The 17,905-nt window shown below is 40.3% G+C and overlaps 1 protein-coding gene across 3 annotated transcripts in view; it reads right to left on the bottom strand.

Moving 5' to 3' along the window:
• Positions 1–1,993: 1,993 nt before the first annotated feature.
• The window catches only part of nipbla (NIPBL cohesin loading factor a), a 33,358-nt gene continuing 17,446 nt past the window's right edge, over positions 1,994–17,905 (bottom strand). For all 3 annotated transcript variants that reach the window (XM_086075838.1, XM_086075839.1, XM_086075840.1), the window contains exons 19-48: positions 17,037–17,268; positions 16,704–16,855; positions 16,449–16,529; positions 16,256–16,356; positions 16,047–16,176; positions 15,857–15,939; positions 14,928–15,060; positions 13,970–14,113; positions 13,817–13,903; positions 13,117–13,337; positions 12,915–13,017; positions 12,677–12,775; positions 12,434–12,580; positions 10,789–10,923; positions 10,549–10,701; positions 10,357–10,465; positions 9,965–10,095; positions 9,733–9,873; positions 8,660–8,753; positions 8,415–8,569; positions 8,025–8,115; positions 7,228–7,401; positions 6,950–7,140; positions 6,754–6,861; positions 6,352–6,552; positions 6,124–6,270; positions 4,920–5,272; positions 4,662–4,836; positions 3,772–3,969; positions 1,994–2,697 (exon numbers count right to left, since the gene is read on the bottom strand). In XM_086075838.1, the coding sequence (XP_085931964.1) occupies positions 2,335–2,697; positions 3,772–3,969; positions 4,662–4,836; positions 4,920–5,272; positions 6,124–6,270; positions 6,352–6,552; positions 6,754–6,861; positions 6,950–7,140; positions 7,228–7,401; positions 8,025–8,115; positions 8,415–8,569; positions 8,660–8,753; positions 9,733–9,873; positions 9,965–10,095; positions 10,357–10,465; positions 10,549–10,701; positions 10,789–10,923; positions 12,434–12,580; positions 12,677–12,775; positions 12,915–13,017; positions 13,117–13,337; positions 13,817–13,903; positions 13,970–14,113; positions 14,928–15,060; positions 15,857–15,939; positions 16,047–16,176; positions 16,256–16,356; positions 16,449–16,529; positions 16,704–16,855; positions 17,037–17,268 (4,632 nt within the window). In that variant the 3' untranslated portion in view covers positions 1,994–2,334. The remainder of the gene's footprint in view (positions 2,698–3,771; positions 3,970–4,661; positions 4,837–4,919; positions 5,273–6,123; positions 6,271–6,351; positions 6,553–6,753; positions 6,862–6,949; positions 7,141–7,227; positions 7,402–8,024; positions 8,116–8,414; positions 8,570–8,659; positions 8,754–9,732; positions 9,874–9,964; positions 10,096–10,356; positions 10,466–10,548; positions 10,702–10,788; positions 10,924–12,433; positions 12,581–12,676; positions 12,776–12,914; positions 13,018–13,116; positions 13,338–13,816; positions 13,904–13,969; positions 14,114–14,927; positions 15,061–15,856; positions 15,940–16,046; positions 16,177–16,255; positions 16,357–16,448; positions 16,530–16,703; positions 16,856–17,036; positions 17,269–17,905) is intronic.

The following is a 17,905-nucleotide window of genomic DNA, read 5'->3' as shown; positions in this document are numbered from 1 at the left end:
CACTATTTCACTGTGTTCTTAAGTCACATCCTAAGAACTGTGCAAAATTCTCCCATGTGTGCTTACAAAACTTTTTATGTGCATTGGCAGACATGTCAAACATTTTCCTTTATCTTCACTTTTATTACAAACCAATGTGGCATTTTAAATGGGACAATTATGTTTTACCAGTAAGTGTCGTTATTTACCATTTGAATAAGGATTTAAAAAAAATATCCTCTTGATTTATCGCATACAAAAAAGTATGCGGCCCAGAGGAATCCATCAGCAGCGATTGAGAAATCCATTACGTAAATCATCACAGTGGTGTGTGCTGCCCTCTAAAGGCAGTTGGAAGGAGTGCAGGAAGGCTCTTGGAAAAACTGCAGGGCAGGATTTAGTATCCCTCCGGAGCCATCTGATTTTGGTGCGAAAGGTGAGGAACTTCCTGGACTAGCCAGCCAATCGCACAGTAGGCTATCAGCAAGCTTTCACTCACATTCACTCACACTTTTTGCAATTTAGTCATCATTAAGATCGATTCATATCTCTGTGGTTGGGCCGAAATGTCATAAATAAAAATTTGGCAAAACTTTTTCCCCCTCAAAAATCTATACCTTTAGGGGGCGGCACGGTGGACGACTGGTCAGCACGTTCGCCCCTTACAGTTTAGAGGTTGCATGTTTGATTCCGGGTTCTGGCCTTCCTGTGTGGAGTTTACACGTTCTCCCCGTGCCTGTGTGGTTTTCCTCCCACATTCCAAAAACATGCATGGTATGTTAATGAAACACTCTAAATTGACCCCAGGTGCGACTGTGAGTGTGAATGGTTGTTCATCCATGCTGTGCCCTGCGATTGGCTGACAACTAGTTCAGGGTGTGCGAAGCATCTTTGCCAATTTTCTGGCATATTATGGACCAAACTAGTACCCGAATCATAATTAGTTTAGGTTTCTTCTTTCCTTTTTTTTTTTACACTGTCAATCTGAAATAATGTCCTGTTTTTTAATAAAAGAGTGGAATTCGATTTTAATAAAAGCCGATTTGAAAAAAAAACAAAAATGCGGATAAATCGATTATTACATTTTGTTGTAGCCTTTCATTTGCTCCAAGTTCTGTAACGACCAAGAAAAATCTAATAATTTGAAGAGTAATTTTTATATCTACAGCGAAAATGGAATATAGCACATTTCTCATATTGACCGGCAGATGGCGGCAGCGCGGCGCCTGAAGCTCTGTAACGACTCATATCCATCCAAAATTCCACAAACGCAAACTCGGTTGATCATGATAAAGGGAAAAAATAACAGCACTGCAATAAAACCTTTTCTAAATAATAAAAAAAATAAACAATGAAAATAAGACATTGTGGTTCAGCACTCACTCAACACACATTCATTAAATGGGGTTGGAAATTGTTTTGACACTTTGAGAAGACAAATGACAAAGAGAAGTAGAAAATTTATTGCAGTATTTGTTCCACCAAAAAAAAGGTTATGAATCCCCTTTTCCTCTTGTTACTAAGGTGACCTAAGACAACAAAAATCTACATTTACAAAATATCCTTCTGCAATAGGCCACATATATACTGCATGCGTAGTTCGAAATAGAATAAATTATATCCAAAGGACTCTGCCATTGTACAGCATGGACAAATAAAAGTGAACAAAAATAAAAATTATTTCTCTCCTTTTTTTTTTGTTTCTTTTTCTTTCAAATATCTAAAAGCTTGAAGAGAAAAACCATTAGGTGCTAGTAATATAATAAACTCCAAAAAACACTTTAATAAGAACATCAAAAAGACTAATTTCCAACATTCACTTAAGGTTTTATTCCTTTTTTTGTTTTTGTTTATTTTTTTACAGTTTTGTCTTCAGAGATATAAACATTGTTTAATTTTTCCGTTTGTGTTAAACTATGATACAGTGGGAGTAGAAACGAGCGACTAGAATTGGCTGCACAACAGCAAAGGAGCTCCCACGACAATGTTGACCAAACACCCCCCCCCCCCCCCCCCCCTCCAGGTCTCTTCTGGTAAAAGCCTTCGGAGCCTATTATTTCCTTTCAATATGCCTTCTGGATCCTATATCCTCTCTGTACGTGTACACATACACACAATCATGAGCAGTTCCTCTCATATAATAATAATAATAATAACAATAATAAAGTCTTTTTCTTGAAAGAATAACTCATGTAAAAGTATGTAGTGTCTTGTGTTTTTCTTACAAAAATGAGGAAGAGAAAGTGTGAGAATCCAGTGAAGTTTGGCCGTGTTGATGGTGGCGGCAGGGGAGTGGGTAGGAGGAATTTGAGAAACAAAAACAACAATAACAACAACAAAAAAGCACAGGAGCCATTAGCTCGCTCCTCCTTCCCGTGCTGCATACAGCGAGCGTAAAGTCTGTACTATTTTGTTGCTAAGTTTGTGGTTGCTGGTCAAGGAAATCTTCTTGTAAATAACGTCCGACTCCTTGATAGTGTCCACCCAAGGCACCAGTTTGCGACCGTCGCGCTTTTTGGCCTCGGCCCATGGCCCCGAGTAGGAGCCGGCCATCCAATGGATAGTGTAGCCGCTGGGAGTCTTGTGCACCACGCGGGCAATTTGCGGCCGGTCCTTGTACTTGGGGCAGCACAGGGCGATCACATCCATCACTTCCACCGTCTCGCTCATTCGGCCCGGGTCCGATGGGTCGACCGCTCGTCTCGACCGCCGAGAAGACTATAGAGGGAGGGGTGGGGGTGGGTGAGAATGATGACACAATTAAGCAAACATTATGATTGTGGGAAAGATAAAAGGGACATCTTGTAATAGTTTATTATTTGTTGCATCAAGTTAGCCATTTTACCCTTTAAAACTGGTCAACATACATTTTACTTTGAAATGCACGCCCTGCACTCAAAATGAGTAATTATTCACTCAGACTAATGAAACTTTTCACAAATGATTGAAAAAAATAAACAACCACACACACTACTGAAGAGCTCTCTTACAAACAAGTGAACAATTCATTCACTTAAAACGCTCTCAGTCACTACTGAAAGAATATTTGCTCACATTCACTACCAAAACTCTCACAGAACTACTGAAAAATAATCATAAACTGTCAACTCTTGAAATACCCTCATACATCAGTAACTGTTTGTCACAGACTACTGACTTTTCTTCTTCTCACACTTCTGAAACAATCCCACATAGAAATGAAGTCAGAGCCAAAATATTTATCCCGACTTCAGTGTGTTCATTCAATCTGACGTTTCTTGAAACTGGTGAGCCCGAGTTCGACACAGACCCTGAATAGTAAAACATAATTTACTAGATTATAAAGACATATTTGTTTACCTATTTTTTGAAATGATTACATTAATTTAGTTATGTAACATAACACAAAGTAAATATGGCGCTATGTCCGCCATGAAGTTATTCAGTGAAATGCTTATAAGATATTCCTTTATTTACAGTACATACTGTAAATAAATCAAAATGTATAACAACCAACCATCTTTGTTGTTTATTTTCACCAGAAAAACACTGAGGTCGCAACTCATTCAATCTAAAAAAAAATAATTCAACATCCCACTTTTCTGGAATGCAGCATTAGAACCTGGAAATAAAGTTTGGGGAAATTAGATAACCACATTTGCATTTGTGAAGTATTAAAGCCATTTATCAAGATAAATACCAACAACTATGCGGTGTTTGGTAAGTCAAGAAATATGCTTTTTTTTTTCTCATTTCTTGTCGTGGTTTTGGACAAATGAGGAATCCGCCAGACACTAATTAAGTGTTTCTCACCCCCGGAGTCCGCTCGTCACTGTCGCTGTAGTCGTCATCCGTCTCTGGTCCAGCCTGATTGCGTGGACTGGGTCCCAACAAGGGTCCCGAGCTTCCCAGCAGGGCATTTATGGCTTTGTTACGGATGTTGGCGCTTGCTGACGCTTCTCCCTCCTCATCCTCCTCGTCCGGGTCTAGATGTTCCATCAGGATCTTGAACTACATCCAGGGCAAATGTCAAAAGACTATTTGAGTCAACGCTGTAGCAATTATCTTATTTGAATGGAAATTGGGAGACAAAATCTCGTTTTAATGTAAATGTCACTTTTTTTTGGGGGGGGCATGGCAATTTTATTTGTATAGCGCTTTTCATTTACATGGTAAATCGATGTGCTTCACATAAATAAAAGTACAACATCTAAAAGCATTTAATAAAATAATAAATAATAAAATAAAAGTGAAGTGGTTCAAGTGTAAATATAAGTTTAAAACAATTTGGTACTTGAGTGTTTGGTGTCCATGCAACAACCGTACCAATATGTAGCAACAGAGTAGGTCACGACATTCAATAATATCTTGCGAACAAAGGGCTGAGCGAACTATTTATTTATAGCACACTGCAGGACGATTTGATTTAAAGCATATACAGCCATGGGAAAAAATAAAAGACCACCTTTGCTTCTTCATATTATGTGCCTAGTACAACTGAAGGTTTACTTGTATACACCAATATAGCAATGACAACAAAAACAGCTCTTTTTTTTCTCTCCCACAGCTGTATAATTCTTAACTAGTTTTGTACTGTTAACTGGTTTTAAACTCCGTTTTATTTCATATAGTACATAATTGTTAATTTTCTGTAGAGTAAGAATTTTAAGTTAATAATATATATTACTCCCATCATCACTTACATCGAGGTACTGTTTGACGATTCGCCTCTTGACATCTTCTGTCAGCGTAGCACGCGCCATGTTGTTGAAGATGAAGTCAAGGGTTTGTCGTGGGTGGAAGTAAACGTTGACTTTTCGGTTCACCGCCTTGTCGTACACCTTAGCTGACTCCGTTGGAGAGTACTTTTGAATTTTGCTGTGGTCAAAGCAAAATCACAGGGAAGGTTACAAACAGCGCATTTGTCACATCAGAACCGGCAGAAGTCTCTAAGTGCATACCCGTCTGAGAATCCATATTGGTTCTTCAGATGCTGTTTGAGCACCAGCAGCAATAAGATGCCTTGAACAGAGTTAGCAAAATCCAAGAGGCTAGCAGGATTGTCTGGGAGGCGCCTCATGACCCTGTCTGTATCATCCACGTTCAAATCGTCGAGGTCCGATTCTGACTCATTTGAGTCCTCTACTGGTTTTCTGGGCTTTTTGGGCCGCCGTACCACATCGTCGTCTTCACTGTTATGCCCCTCGTTAATCCCAGGGGAGTTGCAGTTCATTCTTTCCTCATCATTCTCACCGTCTGACGTGCTCTTCCACTCCTTCACCTTTTCCTTCCGCCTTGGCTCTTTTAACAGAAGCTGAATGGAGGAAAGAACACACAACCACAATGTGACTTTTCATCATTATCAGTTGTCATGTTTGAAACATGTAAAGTGAGGACCAGCATAAAATACAAATAAATGTCTTTTAGTCTTGGTAAATGGCACTTCATTTTATATACCGCTAGTGCTTTTCTACCTTACAAGGCACCCCAAAGCGCCTTACATTTGACTACTGATGACACAGTTTCAGGAGCAACTGGGGGTCAAGCTCAAGGATACTTCAACATGGTCACAGTGGCATGGGATCAAACCCACAACCGCTGGGTTGGAAGACGACCACTCTACCACTGAGCCGCATAAAACACATAATCCAGTTCATTACAATATACACTACAGAGAAAAAAAAAAAAAACTTTTAAATTATACGTACTTGTGAAACAAAGCTAAATGTTTCACATGAAGGTTAAATAAATTTTAAAAAACAGTGCAAGTGTTTTAGTTATCGCAAGCACAACACCTTTTTCTAGCATATTCAAAATTCTCTCTGTGACAAGAAAAACGGGTTGAGAACATAACGAGGGTATGAGAGAGTGTGACAAGTGGCTTTGAAACGTTTTGCAGCATTGAACAAAGCCGGCCAAAAAAGCAACCCTCGTTCTATGTGCACGTACCCTCGCAAGCCTGTGCCGCTCAGTGAGATGCGAGCTTTTAACAAGACACATTTAAATGTTGCCATCACTGGCCAAAAAGCAAAAGCAAAGATTGGCCAAGTTTTGTTGGCCTTTTGAGGCAGAAAATTTGGAAAGGACTACAAATTGCACATTTTTAGACGTTGTACTGTACGTCTTTAATAGACGTGTCCACTTTATTTGGCCGAGCTTGCTTACCTCCGTAAAGGTCTGAAGAAGATTGCTGCCAGAAACTGACAAGCAGATGTCTATGTGGTGCATGATGAAAAGAGGTTCCTCCTGGCTCTGGTATGGAAAGTAGGCGAGGTTGTCTGCTATGAACAGCAACATGTTCACCTCTGTCCTCTGCGCATTGAAAAGGAGATAAGATGGCGTTAAAAAAGCTCATGCTGCTTAGGTTTAAATTTGCAGGTTGCCATGACTCACCGCGCTGTCGTCGAAGAGGTTCAGCAGCGAGATGAGGAAGGCCCTCCGGTGTTGCCGGTTGGTGCGGATCATGGAGAAAAGATGGGAGCAGAGCGCCGAATTGGTTTCGTCCTGCCTGAAACCTCGTACGATGGTCTTCCGAGAAATCTCGATGGACTGCTGCAGATTGAATGACATCTTCATCCCAGCCACGGCCTTCATCTGTACAGAATACAGGAAAGAGAAATGAAAAGCAATCAGTTAATCAGACACAAACAGGGCCATCGGAAATGTCATGTTTACAGATAAGTTTTATGTAAAGGTGGTTGTGTGGCAATGCGGTTGATTGCAACAACAGATCTCATGGAATAGGAGGAGGAAATTAAGATACAGAAAAAGAGCCTGACTGTAATGCCAACTCACATGGATGAATCCCGTGTACTTCTTGTCGATTTCCACCAGTTGCTGATCAGCTTTGTTCCTCATGCTGGGCTCCGGATCGGTTCCCATGGCAATCAAATACGGCACACACTGACAAAAAAATTGGATTAAAAGTGTTCTTCACTTAAGTTTTACAATATTTATGTGACAAGCGAACAAATCTTAATAAGCAGATTACCTGCACCGGATGGATGAGGCCCTGATTTAAAGTGAGTGCGATGACGTTGAGCGCAAAGTGCCGTACACTGGACTGCGTGTGGAAGAAGGCCTCCAAAACCTGCTTGAGGTAAAGCTGCATGATGGAGCTGCTCATTCCTGAGGAGATGTCCCCCATCTCCTTTAGATCTTCCTGTTTGGAAAGCTTTTTCCCTGCAAAGACAACATTTTTCACTCACATGAGAAAATCAAACACTGATATGTAGCGGATGATGCGTTTGATTGGGCCGTGGAACATACATTCTCGGTCAGCTTCCTGCATCCTTGTGTCCTCCTCCTGCAGGTACGTTTGGAGGTTTTTGAGGATGTGGATTTTGAGGTTGATGGACGAGGCACTGTCAGCCAGGATGCCGTTGTACAAGGACTTCACTTCGGGCACAAACATTTGGCTGGGATGCATGATCACGAGGAAGCCTGAACGGTGCGGGGAAACAACATTTTGTCAGGACAGACTCAAAGTTCCTTGAACTTGAATATCTTATGAAAGTTCGTAATCGAAAGAAAGAAAAACAATCAGATTTTTTCCCGATGTAATATTTACATTACTTGAGATGGTGAATTTGGGGTTTTGTAAATCTAATTTATAATCATTTAAATGATTCAAATAAAATTACTAAATATTTCACACATTGTGTGTAGTGAATCTACATGAGTTTCACTTTTAGAATTTATTTTAACCACTAAAATAATTAAACTTTTCCATTATATTTTACGTTTATTGAGATGCACTTGTATAGACAGGGGACCGTTGGTCTATGACAGTTTCGTTCTTACAGTGGCAATGTCACCCAAAAGTCGGGAATGTGGCGCAGTCTATCACTAACCTACACTAATCCAGTAGTAAAGTCATAATTACAGATATTTTTTGTATGAAAATGACTTGTAAGTCATAAATGTAAAACATATCAAAAACAGGAAGCACTACGGTAAATGAGTATGCCTGCTTCCTGTTCATAACATCAAACGCTGGCATTTCAGGATTGTTGAAAATGGAGAAACCTAAGCACAAGTTAATATCTACAGGTTTTTACACTTACCTAAGCCAATGATAGCTTTGGTCTTGACTTCCTCGTCCTCATGCTTGGTGAAGTATAGAAGAAGCTCCAGAACCTTTTCTTTGATAATTGTCTGTACAAAAAAACATACATTTTTACAATGTTGCCATGTCCCATGTATCAAGTCAACAATGACGGGACAAATCCACTGTATTTAGACAATAGACATGTGAACATTACACCTCCAGGAGCCAACCTGAACCATCATGTTGAAGGAGCGAGTGCATAACAAATCAAAGGCTTCCTGTGGACGAATCCCGAATCAATTAGTGGGCACCTTAAATATCCTTCCCCCACACTACACTGCCTCACTCTAAAATGGCTCTACCGGGGCGTGTGATAAGGCTATTCCTACAATTCTTGATCTGTTACCTTGGCAGGGCCTTTGAACTCCTCCAGGTCAAAATCAAAGTGTCGACCCAGGGCACCAACAGTAAACAGCGATCGCAGTATAACAGGCTTGTTTGCTGTTAATGTTGTGCCGTTTGGATCCTCTTGATGCTGGGTTTTCAGCCTGATAAGTGCACCTGGAGGTTAAAGGGAAAAAAAAGCAGCAAAGGTGAGCTAAGAAGTGCAGTAAAGTTGAAGTATTAGACATGGAGAATTGTGTATCTCACCATAGAATTTGTTGAAGCAAGCCCAGACAAATTTGTAATTGTGTGTCACTTTGTTGACAACAGCACCCAGACAGCTGACACAGTGCTGGACCACCTATAGAAAAGTGGAACATAGTTCTGGTTCATTTGCCGAGAAGGTAGAAATTTGGACTCTACTGTCCAATTGCGATAATGCATGTTAATTATGTCAAGATCACTGTGCCACAACAATTATCCAATTTCACATAATTGGTAACAAAAACAGTTAATTATTTACTCCAACAATTTTAAGATAAAAGGAAAAACCTTTCCGATAAAGTATCGATCAACGTTATTTGTACAGGCCACACCAAAGTTAACCGTCACGGAGGGTTGCATTAGAAGTCTTTTGTGGCAGCTGACTTTACTAGCGAACGCTGCATTCACAATCATACATTCTTCATTCATTTCAGTTGGCCTAACGTGTGCAGGAGGGCTGCTGGCTTCAATAGTTATCTAACAAAATATGTCCTTATGAAGTCCGTGCTGCAAAAAAAGTGGACAGCGTTTGGCTGCCCCAGAGAACTGTGCTAAGTAACCTAGCTGCTCACAGACATACTGCAAGTCAGAGGTGGGCAATACATTTTTAACATGAGCCATGCAATTCAGTTGAGTTTAATATGAATGTATTTTTATAAAATAGGAAATTGTATTGTATGGTTTTAATAAGCTCTCATTGTGTCGCCCCGGTGAAAGATTTTGTAATTAGGAAATAAAACCGGGAAGAGAAATAAATAAATACAGGAAAAAGTTTATTTTGTTATATTACGCAGACATATCTACACGTTATAACAGTAAACCTTGCCCAAATGTGCCTAAAGTCTTCAACTTCATCCATGAGGTTGGTGGGTTGGGGGAAAAAATTAGCTAAACAATCTCAGGTCCTCATTTGACAACCATGCCAAAATGCTTATGTGTACCCCAGTTAAGAATCTATAAAATAAGCCATTGCACTCTCAAATGAGAGAAAACATATTCAACTTTTCACAATGTAAATTATATTTTTTAGATGCACCCGTAAACTATGTGGCAGGGTTCCATAAAGGTCTCGTTACCGTCATGCCGAATTTGAAGATGAGTTTCATGAGGTCCTCCTCTATGGTGGCAAGGAATGTCTCGCTGGGGTGCTCCATCAGAGGCACAACCAGCTCCAACATCTTCGCCACGTTGCAAATGACCATGAAGTCATTGGCAGTCTGCGGAAAACACAAGCGCAATACATTCTCACAACGAATAAAGCAAGCTAATATGCAGAGAAAAACATATTAAGACAAACGGGGCACTTACGTTACACTTGGTGGTTAGGTAAGGCTGCATGGTCATGGCGTGTTTAACCATGAGTTGGGCCCTGATCTTACTGAACAGGTACAAGGTAGTGATGCAGGCCACTAAGCGGGTAGAGTTCACACCCTTGTTCTCTGCATGAGAAAAAGGAAAGACAGTATTGACATTCATATTAATGTCTGTCTTAAATGGTGAAATACACTTATTAAAAGCATTTATGAAGCTGGCAGCTTGGCCCCGCGTTTGTTTTGAAAGTCCCTCCCCCTTTCAAGGCATCATCATGGTCAGCCTGGCAGTGCAAATAAGAAACTGTTCTCATTCTTACCTGGATAAACAAACGCTGAATAAAAAACAAAAAAACAAAAATCATTTTACAGCCTAACTAGCTTACTTACCTGCGAGAGACTCTTCGTATTTTAAGATATGTTCCACAAGATTGTCCACCAGCTGAACGCAGGCCTTTTTGGCAGGTTTATACGCCGCATCCTCCTCGGATTTGAGAAGCTAACCCCAAAAGGAAAAGGTGGCATTGTACTTAACGTCAACAGTGGCTTTGCAACGCGCTAGGCTATTATCATAACACTTACATTGGAAAGAAGCTGCTCAAACCAGTCATAGCCGGTGTCTCGACAGGCTGCGACTACATCTGTGATGTTGAGGATCTTTCTGGTCATGGTCTCCTTGTCGTGGGCCGGAGTCGGTGTGAACCATAACTTCTGAAACGTTTCATTCACTAATTTCTATGAAAAAAAACCCCATCAAGTATGATTTACATATATTTAGTTCCAAAAGTATGTTCACGCCACAAAACAATGCAGTGAGCATACCTTGATTCCCTCCTCATCATTAACCCTGCGAATCATTCTGACGCACATCTCTGTGATTTTACTGAAGGTCGGCTGCTCCAAACAGATGTCTCTCAGGATCTTAATCACTCGCTTCCTTACGCTGATACCAGTGTCCTGCGGTGCACACATTGGATGGTAAAACACCAACTGAAACATTTTGTAAACAAGAGGGAAGTTCAGATGCTGCTAGAGTGGTGTGTTGCAGCATATTTTTTAACACTAGGTGGCAGTGTAGGACCGGAGTATAGAGTGAACTTCACGTGAACCCGATTGATTTCCATGACAACAGGCATAACAATATAAGTAACACTTCCAGATCCTGGAAAGCAATAGGGAGGAAATGCGTTTGAAACAATGCAAATCAATTCCGCTAAGATGATTGTGTTGTGTTTTTCTACTAGTTTGATATACACTTTTTGCAATGTATTTCATTAAATTAGTTAATTATTAATTAGAAATAAAACAGAACATAGAAAACTACTTATTTTTAAAATTAAAATAAACCATTTGACAGTATTTACATGCACACATTGATTTTTGTAAAATAGTTTATTTTAATTTTAACTTCTTTTTTTTTTACCTTGTCTATGCATGAAAATCAACTAATTGCTATGGATTTGAGTTATTGGCGTTAAAGTGGTCAATCTCAATAATAGAGACTATAAAGTTTATTTTAATGGGAGTTATTCTGAACTTGAACAGATGGATTGTGGAGTGCCCCAGGGAAGTTGCTTGGGACCCCTTTTGTTTTCTGTTTTTATTAATGATTTTCCATTGGTGTTGAAGCATGCCACCATGGCGATATATGCAGATGATATTAAATTGTATGCCGCTGAACAAACAATAGGTCAACTCAATAATACTTTAAATGAAGAATTAGTTTCAGTCACACACTGGATAAAAGCTAAGAAATGATTTATCAACACTGGAAAAACAAAATGTTGGTTCAAAATATTGTTTAAAAATGAAACCTATGTTACACTTAATTCAGGAAAATGGCGTAATTGAACAAGTGGAAGAATCAAAATTATTAGGTGTAGTAGTTGACGCTAATTTATCAAGGAACCAGTCAAGTTAACTTTGTACTTCGGAAAATGGGAAGAAGTATGTGCATTATTAAAGATTGTAAAAATGTAGTCCTCAGTGGTGGGCCAAGCAGCTAGTTCAATCTTTGGTGCTTTCATATTTGGATTATGCATCAGTGGTGTGATTAAACACTAGTGAAAGTAATTTAAATAAGTTACAGGTTGCTCAAAATAGAGCAGAAAGAATTGTATTGGGTCGCCCATACCGAACAAATATGATAACAATGCATGATAACTTGGCTTGCTTAACAGTCTAATGCAAATTGAGGTATTTTGATTGTATTACAATTATGTATGTATTATTTAATGTTGTTTGACTGCATTGACCTTTAATTTGTTTTTGTTTAGTGTATGTGTGTGAGTGAAGGTGTGGATATGTTAATTTGAAATGATTGTCATGAATTTGAATAGACCCCAGGAAGATTAGCTCCTGAGATGTGTCATGAGCTAATAGGGCTCTTAATAAACAAAACAAAACTGTGGCCCATTAAAACAATGTTTGCTCACGCCTGATATATATGGTGTGAGCTAACACCTACCAGGATCCTCTCTATAAGCATGTCGTAGTACTGCTCGGTGAGCTGCGGTCTGCTAAGCACAAACTTGCCCAGCAGCTCAACGGCGGCCTCCCTCACACTCGTGGAATTGTCCATCAAGCGGCCGTGGACTCCGCGCTGCATGTCGGACTACACATGCAAAGGAAGTTGTTTCAGCTTACCACATGACAAAGGAAGCAAACTAAAATGGGGAAGGTAGTCTTCAACATTAACATGGACAAGTACCCTCGCCAGGATGCTGGGATCCACGGCCACCACCTCAGACAGACACTTCATGGCTTTAGTCCTCACAGCTATGGCACTTTCTCCAAGGACTCGCAAAATCTGAATTAAAAACAAAACAAAAATTCTAATCAACATTATAGTCAACTTCGCTAAAGATTTACTATTTTCACTTGATATAAAGTAGGTATAAAACATAGACAAAGTGAAAATAGACAGGGTAGGAATTTTCAATGATTACCTGTGTTAAATAAATATCAAAGCTTTGTGCAAACGGCCTCATGGAGGCCAAATAACGCACAATCAGACAGGAGTCTTCGTAGTCCACAGTGTCGGAGTTCATCCTTGGAGCGAAGAGCAGAAGATGTTAAAACAAGACTCGTAACATGCAACAAAAAAGAGACACAATCAGATCACACAAGTCCAGTGAGATGTGGGCTTACTTCAGCGTAGCAAAATGAGCCGGCGTGGTCCTGATGATATTGCGCAGAAACTTCTTGCGCTTCTCAGCGCGCTGTATGATATCACCAGTGGTTTCCATCTCCTTGGCGTGTTGCGGCCCGTCCGACGAGTCATCCTCTTTCGGGTTCTGATTCCGCATGGATTTCTCTGCCTCCGTTGTGGCGTCCCGGAACCACTGAGCGATGTAGAACTTTCTTGCAAACTAGACAGCAAAGTCTGCCTCAATTTTTCAGCCTTTTTAGATATTACAGTGTATCCAGAAAGTATTCATAGCGCTTCACTTAACAGGTAGGCTTATCCCAAAATTGAATAAATTAATATTTTCCTAAAAATTCCACACACAGGATGTCATAATGAAGTGAAAAAAACGTGTTTTTGAATTTTTTTGTGCCAATTTATTAAGAATAATACTTTGTTGATACACCTTTGGCAGTAATTACAGCTTTAAGTATATATTTTTTTAATATGATGCCACAAACTTGGCATAGCTACAATATCTTTGGGCTGGCCCATCCCAAAAAATCCCCTAACTATAATCAATGTTTAAATTCTATCACAGTGGTAAACTTGATTTATCTGTGTGAACAATAGGTGTTTATGAAGTGAGAAATACTGTACACATTTTTGAGGGGTGGTTTAAACTAACCACAAAACAGCTGAAGTAATCTTTGGAAAACTCACCACTAGGGAGGCATCTGTATCAGAATTATCTTCCAAATAGTCCAGTAGAGCCTTTTGCAGCTGCTGGGTTTCATCACTACCCTGAGACTGCAGAAAGATCACAAGGATAAACATCAATCTTTACCTTCAATAACAGATATACGGTTGTTGTACCTGTTGTAGAATACGATCAATCGACCGCTGGTCCATCCTGCTGGTGACTGCGTCCTTCCTCAGGCGGGCAGCCACGGTGCCAAGGTAGTCTAGAGATGCCACTCGGAGTGCCATCTCCGTCTGCTTGTTGCTGAACTGGTGCACCTGGTTAAAATCACATGCCCCAGTTGTTGGCTAACGATATTGTGCAGCATAGACCAAGGAGGTTTTATTATTATTATTATTGTGAATCCATTCTTAAAAATAAAATTCCTGTGTGACTGTAACATTTAGTCAAAACACTCCAAGCACGAAGAATTACAGCACAAAACACCCACTTTTTTAAGCCTCACTGAAATGAAAGGGAGGTGGGAGATGAGACAATGCTCACCCTGTCCCTCTCTACTGTGGGAATGGTTAATTGATGAATCACAGGTCTAAAACGTGAGTGTGAACAACAAAACATATGTGAATGCACATAAATAGAAAAAAAAACATGGACTGTACTGTATACACACTAATTTTGGCAGCAATTCAACACCAAGCTGCCAATTACACTTGCCAGTCAGTGGAGTGGTTCCATGTATCTGGCACATGCAGTAGAGAAATCGTCAAATCCAAATAATCCCTTAACCACTCCGAGCTGACAGTTTCAAAGAGCAATGAAATATGTAGCGACTATCAGATGAGGTTTTTGTTACTATGACGACCATGAGTGCAGCGTGGGGGTTGCAACAAAGTAAGCCAGTAAGTAAGTAAGCAGCTCCTACATGCGGGAGCTCCGAGTGCAAGACCAAAATGAGAGCCCATAAAAGCATCAATGTTTCACTTTAGGAGGCAACCCTTAACTAAGATGCCGAATTACACTGCTATACAATTCTAAAATTATAATAACAACAACAATAATAATATAACCTCAGAGGATCCGCTACAAAAGGCCAAAAATAGTGAACCGACACATGAGCTGGATCACACTAACCAGGAGTCTGCCGAGCAGACTGAGTAGGAGCTCAGCGGCGGGCCACTCTGGTTTGTTAACCGTCGAGAGTAGGTCCTGGACAAAGTTCTCAAACAGTGGCCGGTAATCTTCCTCTCCTTGCTTACTGCCACATCTGAGGGAGAATATGGGGAAAATGATCAATAGGAAAGTAAAAGAACAAAGCCTAATCAGAATTTAGAAAATGGAACATCTAAAGTTAGTTACCCTATTAGCGGTACAATTCAACCAACCACATGCCTGCAACCCTTGTGAGGTTAATCGGTTCAGATAATGGATTGGATTTTCTATAGCTTGCAGGAGGGTGTGAGGCAGACATCCTAACACACGCATGAATGCACGCACGCACGTCAATTTATATAGTTTATCAGCAGAAATTCCACAAGTGTGCTTTGCATACCCCTCTGTGATGTCACCTTTAAACTAAATTACTTATAAAGAGTGCGATAACAATAGAACTAATAAAAATGGAAGTTACTGCAACATTGGAAAGCATCTGGCCGCTTACTACAATATATGAGCACTACAATTTTAAATATGACAGGAATGTTACATTTAAACAAGCTCTAGTTTATATACATATCAAGTAGCTGGAAACAGAATGGTAAAGATTAGGATGAAAAAAAAAAATCAATGAACCATTTCTGTCCATTACGCACTTATACAGTGGTTGTTTTCTCACTTGACTGTTAGGGAAGTTACATTTTTTATTTTTAATACTCCCTGTATGGTAAAGGTTTTATGATGGTGATAATTAGGAACAAATTTAATTAAATTTACATTATTTCCTCATTGTTTTAAAATTCGACCAACATCACAGAATGCACTGCGTTACACTTTGGAGGTTCCACTGTCATTTTGAATAGAAATACCTATATTCTGACCAGAAATATGGGAAATTAGTTGCTTACTTTTTTAGGAATACGGAGAGGAAGTTCTGCGCTGTTCGCATTGCCGTCTCATACGAGTTGGTAATCAACAAATCTTGATCCACCTGAAGAGAAATACAATGAAATAAAGAAAACAAGAGCAGCGATGCTTGTAAATGACACACCTTTTACAATGTTTAAAGCCCGTAGGAGTGTGTGGAATTTCTCCTACCTTGCTGTCATACTCCTCTAAAGTGTCTTTGTCGTTGGGTAGGTGGACCACACACTGGATGAGCTGCAACACCAAGGCGGTCACCATTTGGATGTACATAGGTTCTCCATCCTGGTCTGAACTGTTCAACCTTAAAAAATTATGGTATAGGATTGGTGTTGCAGTTTTACATTGCTGGCAGGGCCTACTCTCATTGATTCCTATCATACCGGAAGTTCCTGAGAGAGCGTTTGCTGGTGGGCAGCCTGGCCAGTGATGTGAAGATTTCCTCCAGAATGAGCTGCCGGTGCTTCTCGTAACGTGAGAAAACCTGGAAAGACAAAATGTTCAAGTGTGGTGTCTTACCACTTTTGTAGTTGTGAATTTTGTGTGCTGTTTTTGGGTAAATGTCAGAACACTTACCGCTGTAACTAGTTTAATAGCGCACAGCTGTAGCTCACTGACATTTTCCACAAAGAATGGAGTGATTCCCATTGAAGAAACCTGAGGGAGGGGGAAAACAAAGATGAATTAAAAAGAGCATAAATATGTACTATATAGTGTAAGAACAATCAGGCACCGAAGACCCTCGAATACTTCGCATTTAACGCTTGAGGTACCACTGTACATATCTGGACAAGAAGGTAGTATTTATCTTGATTTATTTTTATTTTTTACCTGGAGGATGGTGGTGTCTGTGAGCAGTTGGATCTCGAGGAGCTCAGAGATGTTGCTTACGACGTCGCACACTTTGTTGTACAGCATGATGATGACACGCTGCTTGTGTGTGGAGCATTTGGCACGCTTTGCCTTGGAGCTCAACAAAACACCTAGATGAACAAATAGATAGATAAGATAGACACATATAGGCATTAGACACAGTGCTAGACAGACAGACACCTCGGCAGACAGCTAGTCAGAACGACAGATAGATTGATACCGTGGATAGACCGACAGATAGTATTGGCAACGTTAAATGGCATTATTATCAGATGACTGTTCAATCCTCACCCCCGTGCGGGTCCACCCTGTAGACAGGGTCGTATTGCGGATAGAGCGTGTTCTGCAGATGGAACTTGGTGTACTGCAGCACCCGCTCGATGACGTCCTCGATGTAGACAGCTTTTGGCATGTGTGCTGACGTCATGATGTTCAAGGCTGTTAGGCAAGCGTCCGCCGACTTGGTCACTCGCTCCATGATGAGGTCCCTCCACAGCCTCTCCTCATCCTCAGCGTCGAAGTCCTGACATTAGTAAGGGAGACCAATTCAGTTTTTATTTTGTTAACTCAAAAGAATAAGCCAAATGTCTACCCTGTATGTCCTTAAAAGTGGTTATTTACTGAGCTGTTAAAGAGTATCAGGCATTTATTTGAAGGCGACATCTAATTGAAAATAAGTTTTATAATCAATATATCAACAATTCAGTGTAGTTGGAAGTGGCGGTGCTTAAATTTAGACAGACAATCCAGGTCATATATTTAAGTTTGGACTTGTTGCATGGGCCATAAGTCCGTTACAGCACATTAATCTGTACATAGAAGTGGAATTGGGCAGCTTGGTGATGGAAGTGCTGCATCCACAAATGAAAATACCATCGATACTGTTTTTACTGCGGGCTCGCTTGCCCAATGCAGTTCACACAAAGCATCGGCCCTAGTCATGGCAATGGCGGTCTTACTCTAACTGAACCAGCAGTGCAGGGGGCGGGGTGGGCAGTGGCATGAGACAGGACCACCCTCTCAAAACAAGCTAATTCAATAATGGCTCAAACCAGACTTCACCCAGGGCTGTACAATTACCGGTAATCAAATTTGAATCGTGATCACAAATTTGGCATCTAATAAATTTAACATACATTAAATCAAACTGAACGTCTGCG

This window comes from Leptonotus elevatus, chromosome 5 (assembly GCF_054856555.1).
Source record: "Leptonotus elevatus isolate MCC_2025b chromosome 5, RoL_Lele_1.0, whole genome shotgun sequence".
Classification (NCBI taxonomy): Eukaryota; Metazoa; Chordata; class Actinopteri; order Syngnathiformes; family Syngnathidae; genus Leptonotus; species Leptonotus elevatus.
This window is presented reverse-complemented; position numbering and strand designations above follow the sequence as displayed.